General features: G+C 55.2%; 1 protein-coding gene across 1 annotated transcript in view; it reads left to right on the forward strand.

The window, feature by feature from the left end:
- Positions 1-2,658: 2,658 nt before the first annotated feature.
- Positions 2,659-26,225, forward strand: part of RTN4RL1 (reticulon 4 receptor like 1) — a 64,021-nt gene continuing 40,454 nt past the window's right edge. Inside the window, exons 1-2 of the mRNA XM_060134666.1 lie at positions 2,659-2,704; positions 2,859-2,986. Of these exons, the coding sequence (XP_059990649.1) occupies positions 2,659-2,704; positions 2,859-2,986 (174 nt within the window). The remainder of the gene's footprint in view (positions 2,705-2,858; positions 2,987-26,225) is intronic.

Raw genomic sequence — 26,225 nt, forward strand, 5'->3', positions numbered from 1 at the left:
CTTTCTGGATGGTCTTCCCCCCCACCCCCCTACAGAGCTAGCAGAGCACCCTCCCACACTCTGTATCCCTTCCTGTCACATTCTAGGATAGCTTGTGGGTCCTCCCCAACTGTGCCATAAACTACTGGAAGTCCAAGCCTAGGTGGTTAGCACAAACCCAGAGCCTCAGTGTGGTTGAACGCATGTATGGGTGAATGAATGATAACGGCCTTCTTTTTGACCTTCTGATCATGACAAGTTTTTCTCCAAGGAATCACACTACTCACCCTCTCACTTCAATTAGATCTCTGCTTAGATGTCACCTGCTCGGAGCGGCTCTCCCTGATCTGCCCATATCAGCTGCAGAACAACACCTGGCTGTTTCTTCTTCCAAGCGCGCCATCTCATCTGGACTTTCCTCAGTTGGTCCCTATTAACCGTAAACTCCACAAGGGCAGGGACCTTGCCTTTTTCATTGGTTGAATCCCCGGGGAATAGTAGTACTCTACAATGATAGACCCTCAATAAATGTGCCTTTAAAGGGTGACTTAGCCCACTCTTTTCCCCCTCCAGGACCCCTCTTATCCCAGGCCAGTAGGGGGTGCCGGCCTCCACCCAGGATTCATCTGGCCTGAACCTTCTCTAAGCTCAGCCCAACTGGTCCCCTGTGGGACCTGCTTTTTAGGCGGTGCCTCCTCCATTTTCCACGAAGCCCCGGGCGGGGTCTGTGTAGACTGAGGGAGAATAGAGCCCCCCACCCTCCCAGGCGGAGATAGCTTGCCTGAGCCCCACATCAGTCTTTCCCTCTCTAGAATATGCAGCTGGGCCTCCCCAATGCTTGCTGAGATGTGTAGACCAGCCAGGGGGCACACCACACCACCCCTCAAAAAGGATAGTGTCCTGGGTCTCGGGATGCGATGCGGCTGGGTCTGCCGGAGCTATCCTGGGCAAGGAGGAGCCGTCGAGCCTCCGAGGAGGAAGAGGAGCCGGCCAGGGAGGAGATAGGCAGGGGTGCAGACTTGTAATCGGGGACTCTGGGCGGCGGTCCTCGCATCCCAGCCGGTGGGCAGAGCGCACGCTTCCAGCTGCCTCTCTCGGTGACCTCCATCCGCGAAGGGCGAGCGGGGGGTGGGGGTGGGGTGGGGCGGGGCGGCGGGTGCGAGCCCCGGGAAGCCCACGGGGCCCGGGAGGGGCTCTCGAGTGGCCCGACGACTGGCCCGGGGACTGGGGCAGGTACTTGGACGGCCGCAGGCCAAGGATCGTCCCCGGGGTCGGGCGCAGCGAAAACACCTTGGGAGGCGGCGCCGCACGGCTGAGCGCCGCTGCCCTGGGAATAGGACGGCGCTCAGCACCGCGAGCTGAGAGCACTTTCATAAATTTTGTATGGGAGGCGCTCCGTGAGCGGGGGCGGGGAGCGGAGAGAGAGGGAGGGAGCTAGCGAGCGGAGGAGGGAAGGAGGGAGGAGAGGTGGGGGAAGCCGGGGGGAGAAAGGGAGGCGCCCCGCTCCGTCGATCGCACGGTTCTGCAAACGCGCGCCGGGCGCTTTCCCCGGAGCTTGGCGGTGCGTGCGAGCGCCCTTTTGCAGCAACCGCGGCGGCGGCTGCGGCCCGAGGGGGCGGAAAGGAGGGGGCCGCGGCGGGGCGGCCGGGGGGCGGCGTCCCCCCTCAAAACCGCCTGCAAAGTGCTCTGGGCTGCAGAAGCAGGCCGCCAGCTCCGCGGAGCAAGCAGCTCGCCCCGGGGTTGCCGGGCAGCGCCACGGTTGCCGGTGTGCGCCGGTGCCCTCGGCGCGGGGCTTGGGCTCACCATGCCCCTGCGGGGCCGGGCCGCCAGGCACAAGCGGATCCCCGGCTTGCCCCCGCCTCGACGCGCTCGGATTAGCTGCAGCCAGCGCCCAAGGATTTGAATCCGGACCCTGGGAGGGAGCTCGCCTAGGCCGACCTCCGAGTGGCGGAGCCCGCGGCCAACATGCTTCGCAAAGGTGAGTTGGAGCTGCAGGGGCAAGTTGGAGTTGGATACGCACGGGGCAGAGCCGCGAGCCTGGGAGCCGCCCGAGAGCTGCCAGGCGCCGGGGCTCCGGGCCCGGGAAGCAGCTCTGGGCAGTCTGGCGGGCTTTGCGGGGACGCAACCGCCGAGGAAGTGCTGCTGGAGGAGCTCAGCCCCTGACTGGGGCCAGTAGCGAGACACGGGATTTGCTCCCTGGATCAAGCGGCCAGGCCTAGGGTTCTGGCTCGGCGAGGTCATTTCGAGACCACAGTGAGCTGGCCACAGAGGCGCCGGCCTCCTGGGACCTTAGCTTTGCCAATATAAAGTTTTGACTTGCAGGCTCCATCCCCTGCGCGGGCACACGCCGCCAGCTTCTGCCGCTTTGGCGGGGCCGGGTCCAACCTGCGCTCCGGTGCAGCTGGCGGTCAGTCACCGCGCGGCCCGGCCGCTCACTCACTGCGCGTCCTCGTTCCCAGGTGGGGCCCGGACCCGGGCACCTTCCCTGTAGCCCCGCTTTGGTGGTCCTCAGCAGCGGGCTCTGGACACCCAGCGGCCGAGGGTTGGTGGCTAGCCCCTGCTGATCGGTTCCTCAAACTTTCCTTCTGCCTGGAGCGGAGGGATGCGAAGGCGGAGGCCGTGCCGGGAGCGAGCGCGGCCGGAGCCAGGGTCAACTTAAGAGACCGCGACCACCTCACGATGAGCCTTGGGCTTGTCGAGCTCATAGCTGAGCGCTGCAAAGTTGGCGCGGGCGCTGGGGAAGTCCCGCCGCGCCCCCACGTGGCTGCCGCGCCGGGAGCTGTCCCCAGGGCCCAGGGAGGGCAGGTGACCACGCCGTGAGCCCGCGGGCTCCGCCAACCGCTTCCCGGGCCTCTGCGTCTACCTCTCTCCCTTCCCAGGTCCGGGTGGGCTGCGGTGCCCCGTCGGGACCCCCTCGTCCCTGGCCCGGGCCGAGCGGCTGACGAGCCGCCGGCGCCTACGGCTGGCTGCCCGGGCCCTGCGGGAGCCTGCTGAGGCGGGTGCTCAGGTAGCGGAGGGGCCTGATCCCTGCGCTCCGCGCTCCAGCCTTAATCCGCCCCTGTTTCCATGGCAACAGACCGAGGTGTCGTAAGCACAGGATTCTGACCTCACAGTAGAATGGGGAAGGAGAAAATGGGCAGGGGGGAGGTGGCGGAGGAGGGGGAAGCAAAGCCCGGAGATGGGCAGGGAGGAGCAGATGTGGGGGTGATGGAAGAGACCCCATAAGCAGGTCGGACAGGTAGGTGAAGAAACCACGCCTGCGCTGGAAGCAGTAAAGGCGGTGTGGTGGTCCCGGCTGTCTCAGTCCGACCCAGGAGCCTCGGTTGCCCCACCGTGTCAATATCCACAAACTTGTGTGTGACTTGTGCCCTCCACGTGGGTCGGTGCAGTGCAGGGGGGAAACGCTGACTGCCTTTCACTGTGGGTGGGAAAAGTCTCTGCGTCTGGTTGGAGAAACCACTTCACGGATACACCCCAGTTCCTTTTCCTAGCAGAAAGGGACTAAAAGCCTTTTCAGCAACCAGCGGTGTTGGCCAGAGTGTGTCTGCACAGAGAGGATGCTTTTTTACACAGCTGAGCGCAGGCCGAGGTCTGGGCAGCCTGGGCCAGGAGCGTGCAAACTTGCCCCAGTGGGGAAGGCTTCCCAGGCAGTTTTAAAGGCCGCCATGTCTGGTCTGCAGGTCTGTGATGGAGATAACAGAGAGGAACTGACATCTCATCTCCCTTTTGGTCTTTTGTCTTTTGGCAGTTTACAGTTAAAAACGAGCCATGAAGCAGCCCACGCACTTTATTTATATGGTTTAAGTGCCCAGGGAGGCTGGAGCAGCCTCCAGGAGGCTTTTTCTCACATCCTTGCTAGCCAGAGGCCCAGCTTGGGATGAGTCCAATGCATTCTGGGGGCCGCTTCCCTCTGGGGGAGGCTCTTTACCTTGCCCAAGAGGTGGCCACTGGAGGCTTGGCAGTCACGTGTGTTTGCCACTTGGGCTATTTTTCCCTTCCTGCACAGCTTCATTGGCAGGAGAGGTTCTACCAACCAAAGAGGCTTCCACCTGGATTGGCCTGAGGGAAGCAGAGCAGAGAAGTCCTTTGCTGGGCTGGGCTGGGCTGGGCTCCAGCGGCCTGGAGCCTGCTGCTGGGACATGGTGTGGGCAAAGGACTTTTATTTGGGTCCTTTCCTGGGCAATTTTCTCCCTTGGCCCCTGATCCTGGTCCCCAGGACTGGTCTCTTTTGCGCATACTGGCGCACACACACACACACACACACACACGCACACGCACACGCACACAGGCCACTCAGATTCTCTGTGTGGATTCTAGGTGTGTGCCCAGAGACAAAGATATGACTGGGGCTAGTGCCAAGAGGGGTGGCCCTTGAAGTTTCTGCTTCTCAAATTGTTCCCAAAGGCTCCCGGCAAAAATGTCATAGCCTGGATTCAGATAGTTGTTGCAGTTTCCCTGCCTGTCAGATGCAGAACCCTGTGTGGGGTCCTGGCTCTGAGGGAGTTTCATAGTTTAATTATGATTTGGAAAAGGGTTTGAAAGATGAAGAAAGAGTAGCCCTCCCTAGTTCCTGGGAGAAGAGGGGACCACGAGCCCTACCCATCCTGCAAAGAAACCCCAGAGGAGGAAGAAGGTGAGAGTAGGAATTGGACCACAAGGGTCGTCCCTCTGATTGCTGGTTGTCCTATTGCAGTTAACATGGCGCTGACCCCAGGCAGGACGTTTTAGGAACTGGGGGTGCCCTACCTCTGTGAACCAGAATAGCCCTGCTGCTGACAGCGCTGGTAGCTTTAGGCTTCAGGCTTTAGGCCTGCTGGCTTTTCCATCTCCTGGCCTACCCCAGAAGAACCAGGGATATAAAAAGCAAATCTCTGGTCAGAGATGAGAGATGGTCAGGGCAAGCGAGGCCCCGAGCCACCCAGCACCGTCCAGGAAGGAAGGGCAGCCTGCTGGGGGTTTTGCTTTGCAAGAAGCGGCCTGCTTAAGGTCAGGATCTATGGTTTTCATTTTTAGAGCTATAAAAACAGAATGCAAATCAACAGCCTCTGGGCACACACAGAACCTTAAAGTTTTTGTCTTGTTAAGCAGGGAAATAGAGTGCCAAGTAGGTTTCGTTAAGTGGCAGTCTAATTAATAATTTAAAATCTTGTAGCTGTCTTTCGTTAGAATTTATCTGTACATCAACCACAAAATCAGTCAAACACACTCATTTATATAAGTTAATGCCATCCCTGCATAATTCAGCGAGAGCTAGATGAAGGCCTGCAACCCGGTAAGGTGCATTTTGTTCTTTTGGTTTCCATAGCCTGATGGGCTGGCCTAGTGGCTAGACTGGGTCTCCTTTGTGGGGAGAAGGGAAGCGTAGAGGGGCCATGGGGTTGTCAGATGCTTGGTTGATTTGAATTCAGAGGTTCCCTAGGGAATCAGAGAGTCTCCATGTGGCCAGGTGTAAGCAGGCTCCTCTTGGAGCTATTAGTGACATGGCCCTCCTTAGCCCCAATGGAGAAGGGAAGTGGAGAGTGTTCCGTGGACAGCCAAGACACTCTCCGTTCTGCTAGAGAAAGCGTAGAGGGGAAATACAAGAGCCCTGTCTAGAGGGCTGAGATATGAGGCTTTTTAGCTCAAATCCAGGTACAGAAGCGGGTTTTCGGTCTTCCCAGCCCAATTCTGTCCCGTTCACATAATGCAACCTAGTGAAACCAATGACACCAAGACAGTTTCCTGATTTAGGAGCTTCCGGACTTCTTTCCTCAAAGCTCCTGGTCCTTATGCCAGCAAAGAGAAGCCAATAGGAAGACTTTTAGGGGAACACCAGGTCACCTCAATAGAGAGGAGAGGCAGAGTGAGTTGCTAAATAAAGTCCTTGCGTGCATTTTCTCACCAGGATCCAGATTAAAAGCAAGGAAAGCAGTGCAATGCTCCCCTTTTGTGAGCTCACACAATGTGGAAAATGTGTTTTGGTTCCGTCTCTGTCATGCCAACACAGGGCCAACTCCTCACTGCAATTTCCAGGTCCATTTTCTACAGAGGAACTGTTCAGCGCCCAAACTCCCAGCGTGGACATACTGGCTCCTTTACTGCAGGAATGAGCCTGAGTTTCTGGTCTCAGATTCAGGCTACCAACCCCGACCCCCCTGGAGGGTTAAACAGCTCCGTTTTAGGAGACCAGGTGGATAACCAGAGCAAAGAGTGGACTTGATGCCAGGAGAGGTTCTCGGCCAAGTTTGAAAAGAGGAAGTCTCATTAGGAAAAGGAAAAGACGGGGAAAAGGGTAGGTGTTTGCCCCCTGACCTGTGGCAGAGTTGGGACCGAGGAGGGTGAATGGGACCTTGTGGGAGGTGAATCCAACTCCAAGCTTTGGAGTCAGGGCCTGAGAAAGGACAGAGCAGAAGCTCACTCTCTGGAGATGAGAAGGAGGGGGCAGGCATCATGAAGGATGTCAAGAACGGATCTGTTTGGTACCATCTGCAGTGAAGTGGTGGTTAAGGTTAAAGCAGAGAGGAGATGACAGGGAGGGAACAGATGGCCGAGGAAGCAAAATAACTGGCGAAACGGGAACAGAGCCTCCAGAGACAGCAGAAGGCAGGACCTCCGTGCAGAGTGCTGGAAGCAGCCCTTTCCTCGGGGTGCGCTGACTAGGCCACCCTGGGTAGAAGTGAGTCCGAGAGACGAGTGAGGCAGGCACCCCAGGGCGAGGGCTTCCTCAAGGCTTGGGAGAAGACCTAGGGAGACATCAACTCCCAGGCAAGGGGGCCCAGGAGCAGGGACCTTTGGATGTCGTTGAACTGGGGAGAAGAGGCACGGCTGATTTGGTGTCCATTACTAGAGCAGGGGAAGGGCATGCGGGTCTCAGAGCATACTTGGCCAAGCCTGCTGGGAGGAGGGATGGATGCGAGCTGGAAGTGGGCGTCAGGGAATGGACTGTTCTTCCCAGCCTGCCTTGAATCCGACTGCGCCAATCCCTGTCCGCATGCTGACAATAGCTGCTTATAAGTAGTGATGGGCCAAGCTGAGTGGACTTCATGCCTCACTTCATGCAATCTCCACAATCACCCATCAAGATCAGCATGTGCTTGTCCCTGCTATCAAGATAAGGGAACCGAGGCACAGACGAATGAACTCCCTTGCCCTGGGTCACCCAGCTGGTACACTGAGTCAGGATACGATCCCAGGTTTTTCTGCCACCACGCTCTTTTCCGTGCTCTCTTAACCTTTAAGCTCCCCTGCCTCACATGCCCATCTGCCTTGATTTACATGACATTTGTTTTGCGAGGTGCTGGGCACTGCTGAATCACTTGTGCCTCGTTACAGAGTTCCCTGGTAGTTCCCATGCACTCCCCTTCTGGTGTTCATCCAGGAACATCTCTGGCTGGGACTTGGGGCTCCTGATACCCTGAACCCCTCTCTCATGTGTCCTGTCCACCTCCACACACACACTTTCTGTCTGGGGAGACACACCCCTCCCCTACTGTCTCCTGCTCTGGATTCTTCATTGCAGACAAGGGTGAGACAGTGGGCCAGCACCAACCTGCCTGCTTTCATGCCCTTAAGAAAGGTGGAGCCATGGTTTATCTGGGGGCTGGGACTTCTCCATAGGTTGCCCTCCGTGGGTCCCCTTCCAGGCTGTCCTGGTGGACTGGCTAACAGAGCCACACCCCAAACTGGTCGGTGACTAGGGAGCAACAGCCTCTGGTGGTGGCAGTTAGGCTGGATGAGGGAGGTCCCTCCACCTGCACCTACCCCTTCTCCTTTGGAATGTTCCTTCACTCCTGAGGGCGCTCCCATGGCCCAGCCCTACCCTGTCAGCTGGGTGGTAATTGCAGAACTCAGAGCTGTCCTCCACAAGGGATTTCTCCTGCCCCCTTCCGGCCGCGGTTGCGTACCTGAGAGACCCATCCTTCCTGCAGTTTGAAAAAGGAAAAAAAAAAAAGGCAGTCTAGCCGATCTCGCGGTATAGAAGAGCAGATTCCCCCCTTGGAGCGAGGAGTGCCTCTCCTTCTCGGTGTGGGTGGGGCGGGGTGTCAGATCTAACAGATTCAGCGGGGTGCTTCCGAACCTGTGATTACTGTCTAATCAGTCAGTGAACTTGGGATCCGAAACTGCAAACAGCCCCTGCCAGCCCCTGCTATGTGATTCAGAAGAGGTGCTGTGGAGGCCTCCGTGCCGACATAGCAAGAGGGTTGGCACAATACTCTGTGTGTGTGTGCAGAAACACACCTGGTGAGCGTGCAGCAGGCTCCGGGAGTGCACGCCAGAGGTCCGCTGTGGCAAAGCTGAGCGTCCCGAAAGCTCAGCTGTGGGCTCGGGCGCTTAGGTCGGCACTCCCACCCCGGGGCCTCTAGCATGATGTTGGAGTGGGCAGGCCGGCGGCTCTGCATGCCACGTGTCGGGAACAAAGCTCAAACGGGTATATGGCTCACCCGCCCACGCAGGGGTGGGTGGGCACGACTCATCACATGTCTGCCAGGGGACAAACCACCGCAGCCCTCGGAGCCGAGGCCTCTTGGTAGCATCCTGGGCTGATTCCAGGGGACGGTGGCTCTGTGATCGGGGTGGAGCTGCAGGAAATGGAGCAAAAAAATTCTTCCCCGAGTCAGGAGAAGGGTTGAGTTACCAGCTCTCAGCCCACAGAGGTGGCATGAGAGTTACTTCTGCCTCTAAAATTGTCCTAGCAGAGTTCGCCATGTCTCTCTCTGGGCACCTGAGCCAACACGTCGTGAAGGGGGCTTTTATAGAGAGATTCATGAGGCCCTGGGGGAAAACCGGCATTCTTCTTACCGTGATTTATTTATAGGGCGACTGGATGATGGGGATGGAGACTAAGGTGCCTCCATTAGTGAGAAGCGCGCAGGCTTCCTGCCTTTGACATTTCATGGGGCGACTCCTACCAGGGAGCTGCTTTTCCTTTTAGAAGGTTTTACCTTTAATGTTCTATTCATGGGCTTGTCTGAGCAGGCTGGGAGGAGGAAGGAGCAGGCGGTACGGTGGGCTTCGGAGGAGGCGGGCCCGGGTAGGTCACGCAGTGGCCAGCGTGGGGCAGCCCGGGCAGGCTGGGCGGAGGGTGAGGGCTGTAGCACGCCGGCCACCTCCTCAGCCTGTGCTGCAGGCAGCACGTCTCACGGTGTTTACCCTCCTGTCTGTCTCTGTCTTCACCGGCCGCCAGGCTCTGCCTGTAGCAGCAGCTCTGTGCGACCCTGGCTTTGGCCTGGCTAAGACCCTTTTCTTCCTGGGGACCCTGGGGCTCTGGAAAGGACCCCAAAATTGGAGTCCCAGGGCTGGGTTTGGTTCCGTCTCTGTGGCTGACTCACTAGGACCCTGGACACTGGGCCTCAGTTTCCCCATCTGTAATACGACTGGATTGACGGTTTGACAAATGTTTTTCGGCAGTAGAAGAGTTTCTTCAAATCATGTCCAGTGTTAGAGCCCAGGATACAGAGCAGATAGCGCAGGTGGCCCTGGTCAGAGCTGGCTTGAGGGACCTCCTCCTCTGGCCTTACTGCTACCCTAGCAGCTCCTCCAGTTTGGGGGCTGGGGTCTGCCGCCAGCAAGTAGTGCCGGCAGGAAGGCCACCGGCTGTGTCGCGTGCTGACGTAGAGGACACCGCACTGCCCACGGGCCTGGGTTTGAGCTCTGTCTCGTGCAGCGGGGCTTGGACCCCTGGTGACCACTTAGCTGGGAGAAGCTGTCCACACTTGGAGTCTGCTTGCCCTCACCTCCCTCTCACCCCTCAAGGAGGACACATCAGCCGTCACTCCACTGTCACCTCTCTGGCTTGACGCTGACCCTATCAGACATTTTCCTTGTCTCACCTGACGTGGTGGCCTTTGACGCCGTCGGCCATAGTTTCCCTTGGCTTCCCCGATGGCCGCCCCCCTGGTCTTTCTCCTGCCTCTGCGGCTGCTCCTTCTTAGCCAGCTTCACTACCTCCTGCCATCCTTCATTGTGGTGCCTCCCAGGCATTGCTCTGGGGGTGTCAGCTCAGCTCTGGGGCTGTCAGCTCGTCCACGGCTGTAGCGCCCATTTACTGACCCCCCCCCCAACATCCCATCTCCAGATGAGATGTTGCTTCTGACGTCCGGAGCCATCCAGCCAGCTGACCCCTCCCCCAGATGTCTCCACTGGCAGCCACACAGGCCCCTCAAACCCAGTGTGTGTGAAACCATGCTCTTACTTCTACTCTGAGCTCTGAGCAAGCTCGCTCTTTCCCCATTTCTCCCATTTCAGCATTTGGCAGTACGATCCCTGCAGGTACCGTCAGCCTGAGAATTGGACCCACGAACGTCCCCCCTCACCCCACCCCTCCCCATTAGTCTGAGATGTGCTGCCTGTCCTCCCTCAGCATCCTTCGTGCACCTCTTCTCCCTACCTCCACCCTAGCCTCAGCCACCATCCTCTCCCCAATCACACCAGCAGCCTCCCTGCCTCTACTCTTGCCTTCACCCAATCCAGCCTTTACGTGGTGGCCAGATTCTACAATGCGGTGGGATCTTGTCCCTCCTTGTTTAAAAGACTTCAGTGATTCCTTTTCCTTCCGGGGATAGTCCAGACTTCGCAGCCTGGCCGTCAAGTCCTCCTCTCTTGCCCCACCTGCAGCCCCACCCTCTCCTCTCCCCACTCCCCACTTTGAACTCTGAGGTCCAGCTCTAATGAACTTCTTTCAATCCCTCGACTGAACTGTGCTCTCTGTCTGTCTCTAAGGATTTGCAACAAGCAGCTCCTGCTGCCTAGAACACTCTTCACTGCTCTCTTCCCCTTCACGCTCATCCTTCAGGACTCAGCTTACACATCACTTCTCTGGGAAACCTTCCTGCACCCCCTGGATTGGGGAGCCAACCTCGATGTCCCACCATATCCTGTACTTCCGGTCACAGTACTCTATTTCTTTTGTTTAATTTATTTTTGGCTGCATTGGGTCTTCATTGCTGCACGTGGGCTTTCTCTAGTTGCAGCGAGTGGGGGCTACTCTTTGTTGTGGTGCAGGGGCTTCTCATTGCAGGGGCTTCTCATTGCGGTGGCTTCTCGTTGCGGAGCACGGGCTCCAGGATGTGCGGGCTTCAGTAGTTGTGGCACGCAGGCTCAGTAGTTGTGGCTCATGGGCTCTAGAGTGCAGGCTCAGTAGTTGTGGCGCACGGGCTTAGTTGCTTTGCGGCATGTGGGATCTTCCCAGACCAGGGCTCAAACCCGTGTCCCCTGCACTGGCAGGCAGATTCTTAACCACTGTGCCACCAGGGAGGTCCCACTCAATCTATTTTATTGCAATTACCTTTATGTTATCTGCCTTCCCCGCTGTATGGCAAGTTCCTTGAGGAGGCAGCTTACTCTCTACCCCGCCGCCCCTTCAGATCTGCTCTCCACCCTTCTCCAACCTGCTCTCTGTCCTGGGAGCTTGGTCTGTGGAACTTCAGCAATGAGCTCCCATGCCCTCTTGCTTCCAGCTGGGTTCAACCAATGGTGGGTCGCCATGGGCTCTCTGTGTCCCTCCACCATAGGTCACCCAAAGGTTCTCCCAGAAGTATAGCCTGAGACAAGGATTCAAATGCACGTCTTTATTTGGGAGGGATCCTAGGAAACACTCGGAGACGAGTGGGGAAATGAGACAGAGAAGGGAAGAAGCCAATAACAGGTGTGTTATCATGGACAACCAGAACTTAATCTCACTGGGGAACTTCAGATACAGTCTAGAACATGCACCTCAAAGTTCTCTCACTCCAAGGGGAGGGAGCTGGGGTATTTATACACAACTCCCATCCCTCACTGGCTAAGTGTACAGTTCCCCTGGAGAAAGCAAAGACAGCTTCCCTGCTAGACGAGGCCCTCAGGCAAAGGAATGCGGGTTCTGACAGTTGGAAGTCAGTCTGGTATATGTGAAAGGGTCAAAGCCCTCACAGCAGCTCTTTCTCCAGGCTCAGTAAGAGCTCCCTCTCCTCACTCAGCTCTGTGGGGAGGGGGCCTTAAAAGACATTATCTCTTAGGGTTTCCTTACCCACTCTTCTCATCTTTATTATGTACTCATCAAATTACTCGATCTGACAGTGCTCTGTTTTTCTTACCAGGACCCAACTAATACAGCGTCCTGCACAAAATAAAATGTGGCACAAGTGTGACACTGGGTAAAGAGTACTGAATCAATAACTAATGTCGTGTCTTTATGAGCTGACTGCCAATGTTGACTGAATGTTGATTACATGTTAATTGGAACACAAGGAACCTGGTACCCAAACCTAACTTTTAAATTGCTCTGCAACTGTAAGAAAAATTAAATCACGATAACCTAGGGCTTAAAAAAAAAAAGAAAAGAAAAAAAGAAACTTCGTGTCAGGAACCAGGAGGAAACAGATTTTTTTTTTTTTAAGTGAGGAGTATGGAGAAAGGTGTCTCATGGTTTTCCCCGTACAATGCCTCATTAAGAGCAGAAAAGGCAGGTTGTATTAGTCCCAAGTTACAGATGAGAACACTGAGGCGCAGAGGGGCTACAGAGCTCATCTAGGGCCCAGGGCTGTTGCTGCCTCACCCCAGCCCTGTTCCATTCCTCTGTAGGCAGAGAAAGCTAACAGGCACAGAAAGACTGGGCAACTGGGCCACAGAGGACATCCAGCAGGGCAGGAGCTATGTCGGGGAAAGAAACAGCACTCTCACTCAGAAAAGTTTAGGGCTGTACTTGGCAGGTTTTTATGGAACAAAATTTGCACCATTGATTCCGTGGCAAATGAAAACCTCTCGTGGACATTCTGGGCTTCAGAGATCTGAAATGTTTAAATGAAGCAAAGCTGAGCTCAGGTGGTGCCTGGGGTGAGAAAACTCGGCCTCTTTTGCCTTCTGTCCCACCTGTGGAAATGCCTTTTACTTTGAACTACTTCCTCTCCTTGCAGGGAGGATGTTGCCCAAGCCTGCGGTTGATACAGCATCTCTGAGCAGGGGAGAGAGGCGGGGACAGTTCACAGGGCCACGCTCAGGAGAACGCACAACCCGAAGGGGGAACTTTACCACCAAATCATGGGGCGGCAATTGGCCCTGAGGCTGCCTCAAGGTAGCAGTGGTATCGTCTTCCTGTGATTGGCCCACTGCCCCTGGTGGACTGGTATTTCTGCCTTCAGTGAACAAATGTGATGGCAGGGATTCAAGGTAGCTCATTGGAAATGGCGGGTTATTGCAAAGAGATGCATGACCTGGACTCCAGAAGCCTCCAGGAGAGGGGCTAGCTCTAGAAAGTAGCAACCTCTCTGTGGTCTCTCTCATGGCCTCTCCTTCCACCTAAGACAGCTACTCCTGCCCCTGCCCCACTGTCTGCACCCATGACTTTTCACCTCACACAAGGGCCAATATGGCCACCCAGGGCTGCTTACTCTTTTTTTTTTTTTTTTTTTTTTTGCGGTACGCGGGCCTCTCACTGTTGTGGCCTCTCCCGTTGCGGAGCACAGGCTCCGGATGCACAGGCTCAGCGGCCATGGCTCACGGGCCCAGGCGCCCCGTGGCATGTGGGATCTTCCCAGACGGGGGCATGAACCCGTGTCCCCTGAATCGGCAGGCGGACTCTCAACCACTGCACCACCAGGGAAGCCTCTCCTTGGCTCTTAATGTGGTCCAGGCTGTAACCCTAGTACAAGATCAGAGATCAGTTCCATAAGCCCTTGCCTTTTACTCCTAAGCACAAAACATAGAACTTAGTTTTGTGTAACGTCTTGCTTTTTTTCACCTGCTGCCTCATTTATACAGCAGCCTTCTCTCCCTAGAGTAACATTTTTGAACTTTGCAAATAATGCATACACGTGGCAGAAAACATTGGAAAACCACAGGTTGGCAAAAAGAAGAAAATCACTATAATCCCACAAGTCGAAGAGTGGGAACCCTCATCCCTCCCAGGGCATATGGTGCATCCTTCCTTCTAACCTTCTTTCCTACATTCATGCAAATGTGCCCTTGTTGCATTAACAGTAGATCTCAAACGCCTTTCTAGGGTGGTCATTCGAAACCTGTTTGAATGACCACAGAATGTCCCTCGTCTGAATGCCCATCCTCTGGGTTGTGCGTGGAGGCGGTTTCCCTCTTTTTTATGCCACAGCCCACACCTGTGCACATGCCTCGGCCCATGTGCTGTGTGGGCTTCTGGGCAGGGGAAGTCCTTCATAAGGTCTTCGTAAGGAAGCCAGTGTGAGAGGTCAGTGATGCCCCTTAGGTAGGTGAGCTTGACACTACCCCAAGTAGCAGACAGCAGGATGCAAAGCCTTCTGGTAATTTGAGGAGGAAGAGGGTGTGTGTGGGGGTGGGGGGCGGAGACATGGTCTAGGTCTCCAGGGAAGCGGCCTGTGAGCACACCAGAGGGGGAGATGTACAGAGGCATTAGCTTCCCTTGGAATCAGAGTGGCTTGTGGCACCAAAAACTCCTGAGGATGGAGCATGAGGAAGACCACGGGCCTGGCCTCTGATCTGGACCAGGGGATTTGGGTGAATTTGACAGATTTGCAGACTCTTTGGTGCTAGAAGAGACCTTATAACTCAGCTGAGAAAACCAATGCCCGGAGAGCCGTGGTAGGTTGCCCAGCATCACACAGCATCGGGTTGGTGTGTTCCATACGATGTCCAAAGCATACTGGCTGATAAGATTGGTAACATGCCCCTTATCTGTCCAGGACCCCCATCGCCAGCCTCTCCCTGTACCTCTACTCCGGTGGAGCCCTCCTTGGTGGCCTCTACGGCTGTGCTAGCGGCTGCCCTCGCTCGATGGAGGCTTTCTCCCACACGAGGAGAGGGTCTGGTAGGGAGAGCTCATTCCAGGGGTCAGTGGCTGAGCCCTTCACCTCCAAGTGGGGATCTGGCCAGACCCAGATCCGAGTCCTGGGAATGACCTTATTTCTCTGAACTTGATTTACTCCATCTGTAAAATGGGGCCACCAAGAGCACCTGTCTTGTAGGGTTGTGAAGCTTAAATGAGGTGATGCTGATGACGTTCTTGGCACTTTACCGTGACCCAGAACAGGAGTTCAACCAATGCGGCCTCAGTATTAGTAGCATGAGTGGTCACTTCCTGTGCTGTCCTTCCTGTGGGCCAGACCTGAGTGCCCTTTGAAGCTTTGCCTCTCTGTGTGCAGGGCTGAGTCTGTGTGAGTGGACAAAATGACATAGGCCAGCCCTGGACAGGGGGAGGAGTCTCGGGACCAACAGGGAGAGGTCACCTTTTTTGGGGAGCACTGGCTCTGTCCTGAACTCCCTGCCCCCTCTGCCTACAGTCAAGGAGAAGTTCCGTAAGGCAGTGCGGGGCTGGGGGGCGGGGGAGTTGGAAAGCATTCCCAAATGGTTTTCACTGGTTCAGGAAAGTAAGAAGAGGTTGAAAGCCTCCCCAGAAAACTGGGACATCATCCACCCACCACTGGCCCACAGCCCTGTCTTCTCAGCTGCCTCTTCCTTCCCTCCAAAAACAGGGTCTCCCTGATCAGAAAGGAAAGCCTGGCCCCAGCCCAGTAACTCTGTCTCTTGGGCTGTGAAATGGACACTGCTTCTTGCCTGGTTCTCCTCAAACGTATTCCTGGTCTGCTCGGGTTTGCCTGCTGCCTCTGTATAGAGAGATGAGTAGCTGAGAGCAAAGGTTGTGGAGCCAGATGGGCGGGAATCAGGGCCCTGCTCTGCCACTTACCAGCTGCCTGACCTTGGGCAGATGCTTTTAATTCTTTGGGCCTCAGTTTCTTCATCTGAGAAGTGGGGCCAATGCCATCTGCCTCTTGGGGTTCTGAGAACTCATGACAAGGTGGGTGTAAAGCACCTTCCTGGCAGGTAGCAAGGCCTCAGTGAAATGCTGCTGCTGTTCTGTCTTCACCATCCTGATCTGTTATCCAACAGCCCTGTACCGAGGCCTACTGTGTGCCAGGCTCTGTGAGGTCTTCAAGTACCAAAACGAATACCATAGTCTGCTTCTCAGTGGCTTTGCCTCTTGGTCGTTTTCCTCATTGGAGATCCCTCTCTCTGTTTTTGTTTAGGGCCCCACCTTGCCCCGTTGCAGGATCCACAAGAAAAGAGGCTGGGGGTGTATACCTGCCTGCTGGGGAATCAGGCCTCAATGGGCCTTGGGACCCTGCAGGATGCCTTGGCATCTTTGCACCAAGCTGGTGATCTGCCCACTTTTCAACAGGCTGATACAGTCCTGGGGCGAGCAGTGTGTGTCTGGGGAGCTGGCAGTGCCCCTGGGCAAAGCCCTCAGAAGCCTGGGGCAAGAGCTGTTACCTCCCTCACAGAAGCTGGAATCGATTTCTCTCTCTCCACTCCCTTGGAAAGAGCAGCAACATGGGAAGGGGTGGGGGGCGGGTATATTATTGGTTATTGGTGGGTTTGCCCTGAGAGAGCAGGGAGCGGGGGAGAAACAGCTGGGGCTACATGCCTGCTGGGGCCCAGCCCAAGCAGCCCCAGATGGGGACACAGATCCTTCCCTCCCACACCCTCTCCTCCACTGAGAAGGGGTCCGGCTCCTCCCTGTACCTGGGTACAGAGGCTCCCTGGTCGCAGGCTCTGTTCGCCTCTCGGCTGTCCAGCCCGCTGGGAACTGGCCAGGGCATTTTTTACTAACAAGCTAGCCACACTACAAACATCACAATCTCAACAGAATTAACAAAAAGAAAAAAAGGGAGACAGAGACAGAAAAGGGAGAGAAAACAGTCCTTGCACAAATGCCACTGCAGTGTCTGCCAGGACCTAAGATCTGGTACTATCTATTTTTTAATAATTGAGGGTAATAAATATGTATTTCTTTCTCCTCACCACCCCCCATCCTCTGCAGCTTGTCAGCTCCCTGCGTCTCTCCTCTGATCAGACCAAGTCTTCCCCAAGCAAAAAAAAAAAAAAAAAAAATCCTTTAAGCAAAAAGGATTAAAGCCTTGAAAGTAGGTCTGCCTGAGCTAGGGACAGGAGCGGTGGGTGGGAGGTGGGCTGATCCCACAAGTCCCTGGTGGGGGCCTCAGGAGCAGAGGGCCATGCCGGCTCACTCCGTGCAGCCCATTGAGTTCCAGTCCCAGGCAGCCCAGGCAGCCCAGCCCAGCCCTCCACTGGTCCCTGAGGAGGGGTTAACCTGAGAACCAGGGTCCCCAGTCCCCCACAGTATAAGACGTAAGAAAGAGGGCTTTGGTTTCAGTTCCAGCTTGGCTTTGCAACCTGGCTTTGTGCTTTAGGGACCTGTGTGAACTTAGAGCGAGCCCCTGAACCTCAGTTTCTCCATCTGTAAAATGGGAATATAAATAGTACCTACCTCACAGAGGATGAAATAAACAAAAGATAGCCCAGTGCCTAGCACATGGTAAATACAAAATAAAGGTATTATTTTAATCCAATTCTTCTCAGACACAGAGAGCAGTCTGTAATCTCCCCCATCCCATGGCCTTCCACAGTTCTCAAGGGCCTGCCAGGCATGCCGGTTTTTCATGCGTCATTCCCAACACCCCATGAAGAGGGGGTTGAGACCGAGGCTGGGTGGTATGATCAGGAGCCTGTCCTAAGGCTGGCGGATCAGTAGGTGATAGAACTGGAACTCAAAGTAGGACTTGCATCCTTTCCCCCACTTCTGATCTTGCCACCCTTTCCTCCACCCCATGGTGGCTTCCTGACAGGGCACCCAATAGCCCCAACTCTGGGTGCAGGAACCAAACCAGGAACCAACACAGGGAAGGTCTAACCTGGCCGGGAAGGGAGGGCCCGGCAGGGGCAGCTGTGGCTGTTGCTTGGCAGACCCGCCTTCCTCCCCCTGCAGCTGCCAGCCTTTGCAGTTCTGCTGAGGCAGCAACCACGCCTGGCCCAAGTGGGCCTCCCTCCCTCCAAGCTGGGCACATGCACACAGGGCTGGCTGCAGGTGGCAGGCTGTGGGCCCTTGCACCTACCCAGGCCCAGAGCCCCTGGCCGGCCCCAGTGCTCAGTGCTTGGCCACAGGGCCTCTAGGACCCCCCTGCCCATTCCTGGGGACAGCCCTGCCCTGGCTGCTCTGGGCCCGAGGCAGGAGAGGAGACGCGTGGCCTTGAGGCCGGAGGGCAGGAAAAGCAGGGAGGGAGGTGGCTATTTATAGCCAGCTTTGCTTTTGTTCCTTTTCCAGCAACGCTCCTCTTGAAATAGGAGCAGGGCTGGAGGCTGCGGCTCTTCCCCAGCTTCCCCAGCCGCCTGTAGTCAGTGCGCATGCGTGTGTGCCTGTGTGCCTCTGTGTGTGTGTGTGTGTGTGTGTGTGTGTAGGGGGGACACACATGTATAGGGATGGGGTGGCAGTGGAAACTTCAGTGCAGGTGTGTGCAGGGATGGGATGAGGGGATGGTCAGCTCTGTGGGTATGTACACCAACACGTATGGAGGTGGAGATGGGTGTTCTTTGTGAGTGAATATGTGTGTACTCGCATATACACATGCATGTATAGGGATGGGGCAGCTCTTTGTGTGTGTGTGTGTGTGTGTGTGTGTGTGTGTGTGTTTATATTAGTGGGCACACACATGACCCACTAATATAAGGGGTGGGTCAGACACTCCTTAGTTGCTGTGTGCATGTATGTGGGCATGTGTACACATATATATGTAAAGATGGGATTGCAGTGGGCTGGGCATGTGTGTGTGTACCTGCCCGTGTAGAATGTGATGTGAGCAGCCTTTTAGGGTGGATCTATGTCCATGCAGCAGGATTGTTGGAGAGTAGTCACCCTGTGTGTGTGTGTGTGTGTCATAGTGTACATTCAAGTAGAGGGGTGGAAAGGGACAGCAGCTCTTATTGTGGGCACAGCCGACTATGCACTCCATGGGGGCATGGACCCTGTCTACCCAGCACTCTGTGTCCCCAGCACACCTCTTCCGAGCAGGGAACAGTAAATGGATGACTAGGAAGGAGTTGTGTGTGTGCCCGTGTAAAGGGACTCCAGGGTCCTAGCCGGCTGCAGAGGAGCGTGGCAAACCCGCCCATCCGGCAGGCATTTGAGAGCACTCCCGGAGTCCCCCTCGGTGCCCAGACTACTCGCGGTTCTCTCCACTTCTGCGAAGCCCGTCAGGCCGGTGGGCAGAGTTGGCGCGGCCTGGGCGCGACACAGCCTTAGGTAGAAAAGTGCGACCTGATGCCGGGCGAGCCTGGTGAGGAAGCGCCCGGGCTCTGGGGGCGCTCCTGGGTGTCCAGTCTGGCCCCCGCGTCTCCTTCTCTGCCTCCGATTTCACATCTGTGCAATGGGAGAGTGGAGCCGGCTCAGGGCTGCTGCTGGGATCAGAGGCGGGAGGACTAGAGAAGATGCGGTTTAGCACAGCCCAGGCGCTCCGGCAGCGGCCGATCAGGCTCGGGCTCGGGGGTCTAATGGCAGGACGCACGCGGGCGAGGGAGCGGGTTTCCGAGCGCGGGGCCCCTCCCGGCCCTCTGGCCTAGGCGCCCGCGGGGTGGGAAGCGTTTCCCGGGCGGCCCACAGCTCCCGCGCCGCAGCAGAGCGGTAACCCAGATCTGTCAGCGCGGCCCAGCGGCTCCGTAGCAGAATCCCCGCCCCGGGAGGGGTCGGGCCAGGAGTACTCGGGTGCCGGCCAGCCCCGGAGGCTCAGTGCGGGGCGCGGGGCCCGAACCCAGCCCCAACCTCCGGGCCCCGCCTCGCCGGCAGCTCCGGACGGATGCTACAGCCCTCCTGCCCCTCCCCCAAAGGCCAAACAAAACATAGTAAATATTTAATCCGGGCCAGGGAGCCGAGAGGCCTCCCCGCCCCCTCCGCAGCCGTCTGGCTCCTCCGCCAAACCCGTTCTCCTCGGTAATGAGGCAGGAGCAGCAGGGATCGATCGCGGCCCGGGCGGGGTGTGGCTGGGGGCCTGAGCGCTCGGGTGGCATCGCTCTTCGCCCCCCAACCCCCTCAGCGGCCCCAGACCCGGGAGGTCCGAGCCGACCGGGCGCCTGAGCTTGTCCAGGAAGGCCAGCGAGGAGGGTGCTGTCGCGCCCTTGCTTCCCCCCCGCACCCCCCCGGCCCCCCATCCCCCCGTCTCAAGCCTGTGTGAGTTTGGGTCCCGGGGGAGGAGAAGGGGTGGAGGGGGTTCGGAGAGGAAGGAAACAGCCCGGGGGAAGGGGGCAGTGAGAGTGGGGAGACAGTCCAATCCCTGCGGGTGCCTGAGCTCCTGCCCCCAGGCTCCACCAAGGCCCGGTGGCCCAAAGCCTGCAGGGACCTTGGGTGAGGCCTGGGTGGGGCAGGGACAGCCAGGTGGCCAGTTAGGAGAGGCTGGTGAGATATTTCTGTGGTGCTGTACTCCTGGGCATTGCCTGGGAGGATACCTAGAGGCGTGATGACATCCTTGCTGCTCATTCATTCATGCAGCAGTTCATTATTGAGCACCTACTATACTCTAGTCATAGGCTGCCAGGAAGGGGACACCCGGGTTGGGAGCCTGCAGAGAGATTACGTTCCAAAGGAGGAAACAGTTAATGAGTAAACACGTAAGGTGACTTCAGATAGCGGTTGAGTTTAGTGTAGAGAATAAACTGTAATGTGATATTGTGCTTGGCTGGGAGAGGACCAGCTTTAGCTGGGGTGGAGAGGGCGCTAATGACCAAGGGTCGGGCCAAAAGTATCTCAGGCAGTTTACAGCAAGCGCAAAGGCCCAGAGGCAGAGATTGGTGTTCTAGGACTGGAAAGAAGGCCGGGGAGGCTGGACTGTAGTGAGTGGGGGAGAAGCAGGCAGAGGCAGATCCCGTAGGAGCTTTTGTAGGCCATAGGAGGAGTTTGGATTTTATTCTAAGTGCAGCGCAAAGGCATTAGAGGTATTAAGCAAAGGAACGGCGTGATCTGATTTACATTTTAAAAAGCCTCCTCAGGCTGCAGTATGGAGAATAGAAGGTAGGGAGTTAAGGGTGGAGGCTGAGAGGCCAGACTGGGGGGCGGGGGGTGCAGTGGCGCACAGGAGGGAGGCTGATGTTCTGCCTGGTTTGGACAATGACTGTGACGTGGCCACTAAGGCCTGTACAGCTGGTAGGGCCCCCCAGCAGCTGGAACAGCCTGTTCCTGGGCTCTTGGCTGGCCGAGTCCCCGGGTTGTCCCCACCCTGTCTCTCTGACCCAGACTCCACAGAGGGCTGCCCAGGAAGTTTTTTTAAGGAGCATTAGAAAATGTTGACATGTTTCTTGAAACAATTTCAAATCTGATATCTCTGACAGATTGAGTTTGTAACCAGCTTTATGGTTTAAGCCTGCTGGGATTTCATCAAAGGTGTCTGCTGTTTACCCAGAACCATCGCATTGGAGAAAACGGCAAACAGACCTGCATTTCTATCTGATTTCACTTTTTCCCTTTTCTCCTGAATTTAAGTGCTTGTGAAAAGCAAGGCTGATAAGGCAAAGCAGTGAGGCTCAAACCCTGAGGAGGGGTCTCAGAAGGAGCAGAGCAGAGGTTTATAAATAGAGCTGAGGAAAGTTAGGGGTGGCTGGCCTCCGCTCTGGCAGGCTGAGAGACACTCCCAGCCAGCAGCTAGCTCTCCGCAGGGGGGCACAGAGAGGGTAAGGGGAGATGGGGAGAGCTGCTGTCCACCCCCAGCCTGGCCAAGATTCCTAGGCCATCTCCTGGTGTCCGGTGTCTTTACCAATTTCCAGATCATTTCAGACTCTGGCAACAATAAAAAACTAAACATCAGCTCCCCCTTGGAAAGCAGCGGTGACCTAACCTCGGAGATGGGTTCAGTGAGACAGACCCAAGCTTTCCTGGGAAAAGCCCGAGCGAGCAAACAGATCAAAAGGCAAACGGGAGCCCTCTCACGGAAGTGCCAGGAAAGTCACCTTCCTCCCCTCCTCTGCCAGCGCACTTGGGACGAAGCCCCTTCTCCTACCAGGAGGTCTGCGCCAGGATGGGGCAGGGCCCAGGGACTCTCATCACAGCCTTAGTGCTCCCTCTGCCTCCCCAAGGATTTTACCTTAGTGTTATCACCACCTGCCTAATAGGGTCCGCCTGTTGACCCAGCAGATGTTTCAGCCTGATGGGGGAAATGCTGGCTCTGCAGCCTAGGAGGAGAAGGTGTTCGGATAAATTTGGGTTAAATGTGCCTTGTTCAGTTGCTTGAGCAACAGCTAGTTAAGTGCATGGGTTGCTTGGCCGTACAGCCCATCTCTTACCAGTTGTACATGAGACCCACTTGAAGGTCAATCGATTTGAACCAGTTAGCAAGAGGATAAGGACTTGTGCATCCTGAACTGACTGTAGATCTTGCAGCAAGCCACTAAGAGGGCTGCTGCAGATACAGAGTGCCGGGCAGAACCAATGTGCTCTCTTGCCTGCTGGCATGGTGCTTCCATCGATGGCAAGAGTCAGCCCCCTTGTCTCTGGGGTGAGCCTGCAAGGAGGAGAGCGAGGGAAGGCCAAGGTCTTGTCCTCCCAGAGCCAATTCTAGGCCCTCCTGCTGGTGGAGGCTCCCCTCTCCCACCTTCCTTTCACAGACACACAGTGAAAGCTCAGAGGGCTGAGTTCCATCCCCGTGGGATCAGGGCATCATAACAGGCTTCCTGTGAGCAGGGAACCCACACACTCCAGTTACAGGACCTGCACCCGGGGCCTTAGGAATATTAGTTGCCATCTTCGGAGGGCTACATCATCTCGTCTTTATAAACCCCCTCTCCCCACCCCAAATAGGTATTATCCCCTTTCCTAGACAAGGACACTGAGGCTTGGAGGTGGGAAGCAGCTGGTCTGCTCGTGCTGCCCAAGTGATTTGAGCCCAGGCCTGGCTGCCTCTGGAAGCTAGGGCCTTTCCACCTGATTGCACTGCCTGCAGCCTTCTCATAGGTTAGGTAGGGGCAGGGGTTTCTTCGGAATTGTGGGCATAGGAGGAACAAGCTCACCAGCTGGCAGGAGAGGATGGAGTGGGCCCTTTGGCATTTTCTGGCCTGAGAACATCTGGGCAAATTCAGACTGTGGGAAGTGTTTGCCCTGCTTTTGTCCTAGGAGGGCTCAAGTGGGTGTCCTGTTGGGAGAGTTGGTGGGTTCATGGTAACAAAGTAGGCGTGGGCACGGGGGGACCCTGCTCTCTGCCTCCTGAGTCATCCCATCTCCAGCCCAGAATCCCTGGGCTCCTCTCTAAATATCCTCATAAAAGATGGAAGGAAGGTCACTCCATCCTCTCAGACTCTCACCCACCACTTTCCCCTCAATACCTTATCCTAGCACTCAGCGTCTGTGAATTCCATCCAAGCAGGCGCTTCTCAGAGGCAGTACAACCTGCTTTTACCCCAAAGATTGGGAAATGTGATCCACGAGTGGGACGAGGGAGAAGTAAGGTAGACTTTTCTGCAAAGAGTTTTTGATTCTGTGTCCCTGAGAATGGGCCGAGTCAAAGGAGTCATGGGGTCGGGGGTGGGAGCTGGGCGGGCTTTGCCGTTATTCCAGATCTGGTAGCTCACAAGGGTTCATGGGAAATTGCCTCACCTCACAGCGGTTTCCTCTTGATAGCGTCGGTGATGGTGAATCCTTGGCTATTGAGGGTGGGAGTGACTTTTTTCGAAAAGGCCGAGAGTAATTTGAAGCTGTGTATTATGAATAAATGAATGAGAAATTTGCAGAATGTGATTTGTTTCGTTGTTGGAATTTTTTTTTTTTTAGGTTGGAAACAAGCTGGCACTCAAGAATTGAGCCACTTTTCATACAAGAAAGTTCCAGAAGTGCTTTAAGTGATGGCAGTACCTTGAAACGGGGGTGTTGGGGGCGGGGGTGGGGTCTGAAGCTGACTACTTTGGCAGAAGGACAGAGGGAGGGAATTGATGCTTTGTGGGGCCACTACATGTGCAGACACTTATATACATTATCTCAACTGCCTGAAATCATTTTTGGAATAAGGCCAGTCTATAAAAAAAAATTCATCAATAACCCATTATCTTGCTTACTCTTCACAGTAATCCTATTAGAACAAGTTCTTAGCCCATTTCACAGGTGAGGAAACTAAGGCTCAAGGAAGTTAAATGACTTCCCAAGGCCACAGAGCTTGTAAGTGTCAGGGTCAGGATTCAAACCCGGGTCTGACTGACTCCAAACTCAAGGCTCATTCTTTTCTGGATGTGTAAGTTCTGGTGGACCCACCGCCCTCCTCCCCACAATAACACACAGATTTAGTTTCATTATGTCAAGGAGACGTCATTTGGGCTACATTCACCACTTAAAAAAGAAAGCAGGTCGTAAAGGAGTCATGTGCTAGGCCGAAATGCTGACTGTGTGTGGTGGCAGACGTCATCAGCAGGCGTCAGGGGACGCGTGGGTGACAATGGCAAGGCATGAAGTATGGTGTTTATTAGGTACTGGCAAAGGCTTGGGAGTTCCAGATGCCAAGCGATGATAAGTGGAGAGACTGCCTGTCTCAGCTCCAAGCGCTGAGCAGGCTCCCAGGTCGGTGCCTTTGAGTCAACCGGACCCTTGAACAGACTGACGCTGGGAGCTTTCCTGACCACTGGCGAGACAGGCCCCCTCTGTCTTGCTTTCTTCCTCCCCTTCTTCCTCTTCTTCTTATCACTGTACCAGTGATAACTCATGCTGATGGAGCACTCCTTGTGTGCCAGTCATTGTGCTAAGCCTTACCATTAAACTTTGATCTTTCTGCACTTTTTTTTTTTTTTTTTTGGCCACGCCATGCGGCTTGTGGGATCTTAGTTCCCCCACCAGGGATGCAACCCATGCCCACAGCGGTGAAAGCGCACAGTCCTAACTACTGGACCACCCAGGAATTCCCTCTCTGCACATTCTTAACCTCCATCTGGAGGGGGTCTGCATACTCTTAGCTCCAAATGGGGTCCTCAGCCACGCAAGTTGGCTCCTCTGAATCCAGAGAAGAACTCTTTCCCTACACGCAGTCCAGACCTTTCATCTGACACGGCCACATGTCAGTCAGGAAACTGGGAGTTTGTGTGTGCAAAGGAGGGCAGGTTGAGGCCCGGGACACGCCATGTCCTCTCCTGGAGACACAGCTCCAACTGGACTTCTCAGACACAGTCAGTCACATCTATCTAAATATAGCAATTCCATTTCCAGGAATTTATTACGCATCCCCTTGCACCTGTGGTCAGAAATGCACATATAGGAGTGTGCATGTTATCACTGCTTGTAATAGCAGAAACGGGAAACAACCTAAATGTCCATCGGTAGGGGATAGACTAAGTAGATTACAACAGCCTCATACAGTGGGATTCTGTGCTCCAAGGAATGGGTGACTCTGTAGCACTGATACGGGCTAGATGCCAAGATGCATCGCTAAGTGAAAAAGCTGTGGTAATATACTGCACTACCATTTGGTTTTTAAAAAGAAAGATATGCTTGTATGTGATAGAAATTTTCTGGAAAGACACAAAAGGAACTGTTAACAGTGGGATGCCTCTGAAGAAAGATACTAGGGACTGGAGGTCTGGGAGAGGAAAGGAGATTTATTTTTCATTGTATTCCTTTTTGTGTTTTTTGAAAAAAAGTTTTTTTTTTTACTATGTGCATGCATTATCTTTTCGATTAAAAAGAAAGTGGGGGAGGGTGGTTTAAAAACAAACAAATCCCCAGGCTTTTTCTGGCTTCTCAGGCTACTTTTTCTTCCCTGCCTGCAGCCGGGTCCTGCCGTCCTGACTCACAGGCCGCTTCTCAGCTCCATGCCCACCCCTCCCCAAGCATCCATTACCACCTCTCACAGGTACTTAAAACCTATCTCTTTGCCTTGAAATACAAATGCCTCTAATCTAGAGAGAAGGGTGAGCTTCACTGCAATTAGAGAACAGACAGAATTCAGCTGGCTCTGAGTTGCTCGATAAATGTTTGCTGAATTGAATCTGTGACTCGGTCGGTTACACCCAGCAAGGTACTAACTGGCTAAGGTCAGACATCTAAATCCCACATGGGTCAGCTCTTTGAATCCAGAGAGGGACTCTTTCCCTGCATTCATTCCAAACACTTGCTCCGATGTGACCCAGTGAGGGCTTTACGTGTACACCATCTCTTCTCCTGGAGACACAACTCAGAGTGTCTTGAGGAAACAAAACAATGGTGTGATCCATGGGAAGGTCCAGCTCTAGAAAGATTCTGAGTCAGAAGAGCATCTGTAGTGGGCCCCAAAAGCTCCATGGTGACTTTTTTTTTTTTTAAGTATTAGCCGTTCGATTTTATTCCAAGAACTGTTTATTTTGGCTGTGCTGGGTCTTAGTTGCGGCACGCGGGATCTTCGTTGGGGCATGCAGACTCCTTAGTTGTGGCATGCATGCAGGATCTAGTCCCCTGACCAGGAATCAAACCTGGGCCCCCTGCATTGGGAGTGTGGAGTCTTAGCCACTGGACCACCAGGGAA

The sequence above is a fragment of the Lagenorhynchus albirostris genome, chromosome 20 (genome assembly GCF_949774975.1).
Source record: "Lagenorhynchus albirostris chromosome 20, mLagAlb1.1, whole genome shotgun sequence".
In the NCBI taxonomy this organism is placed as follows: domain Eukaryota; kingdom Metazoa; phylum Chordata; class Mammalia; order Artiodactyla; family Delphinidae; genus Lagenorhynchus; species Lagenorhynchus albirostris.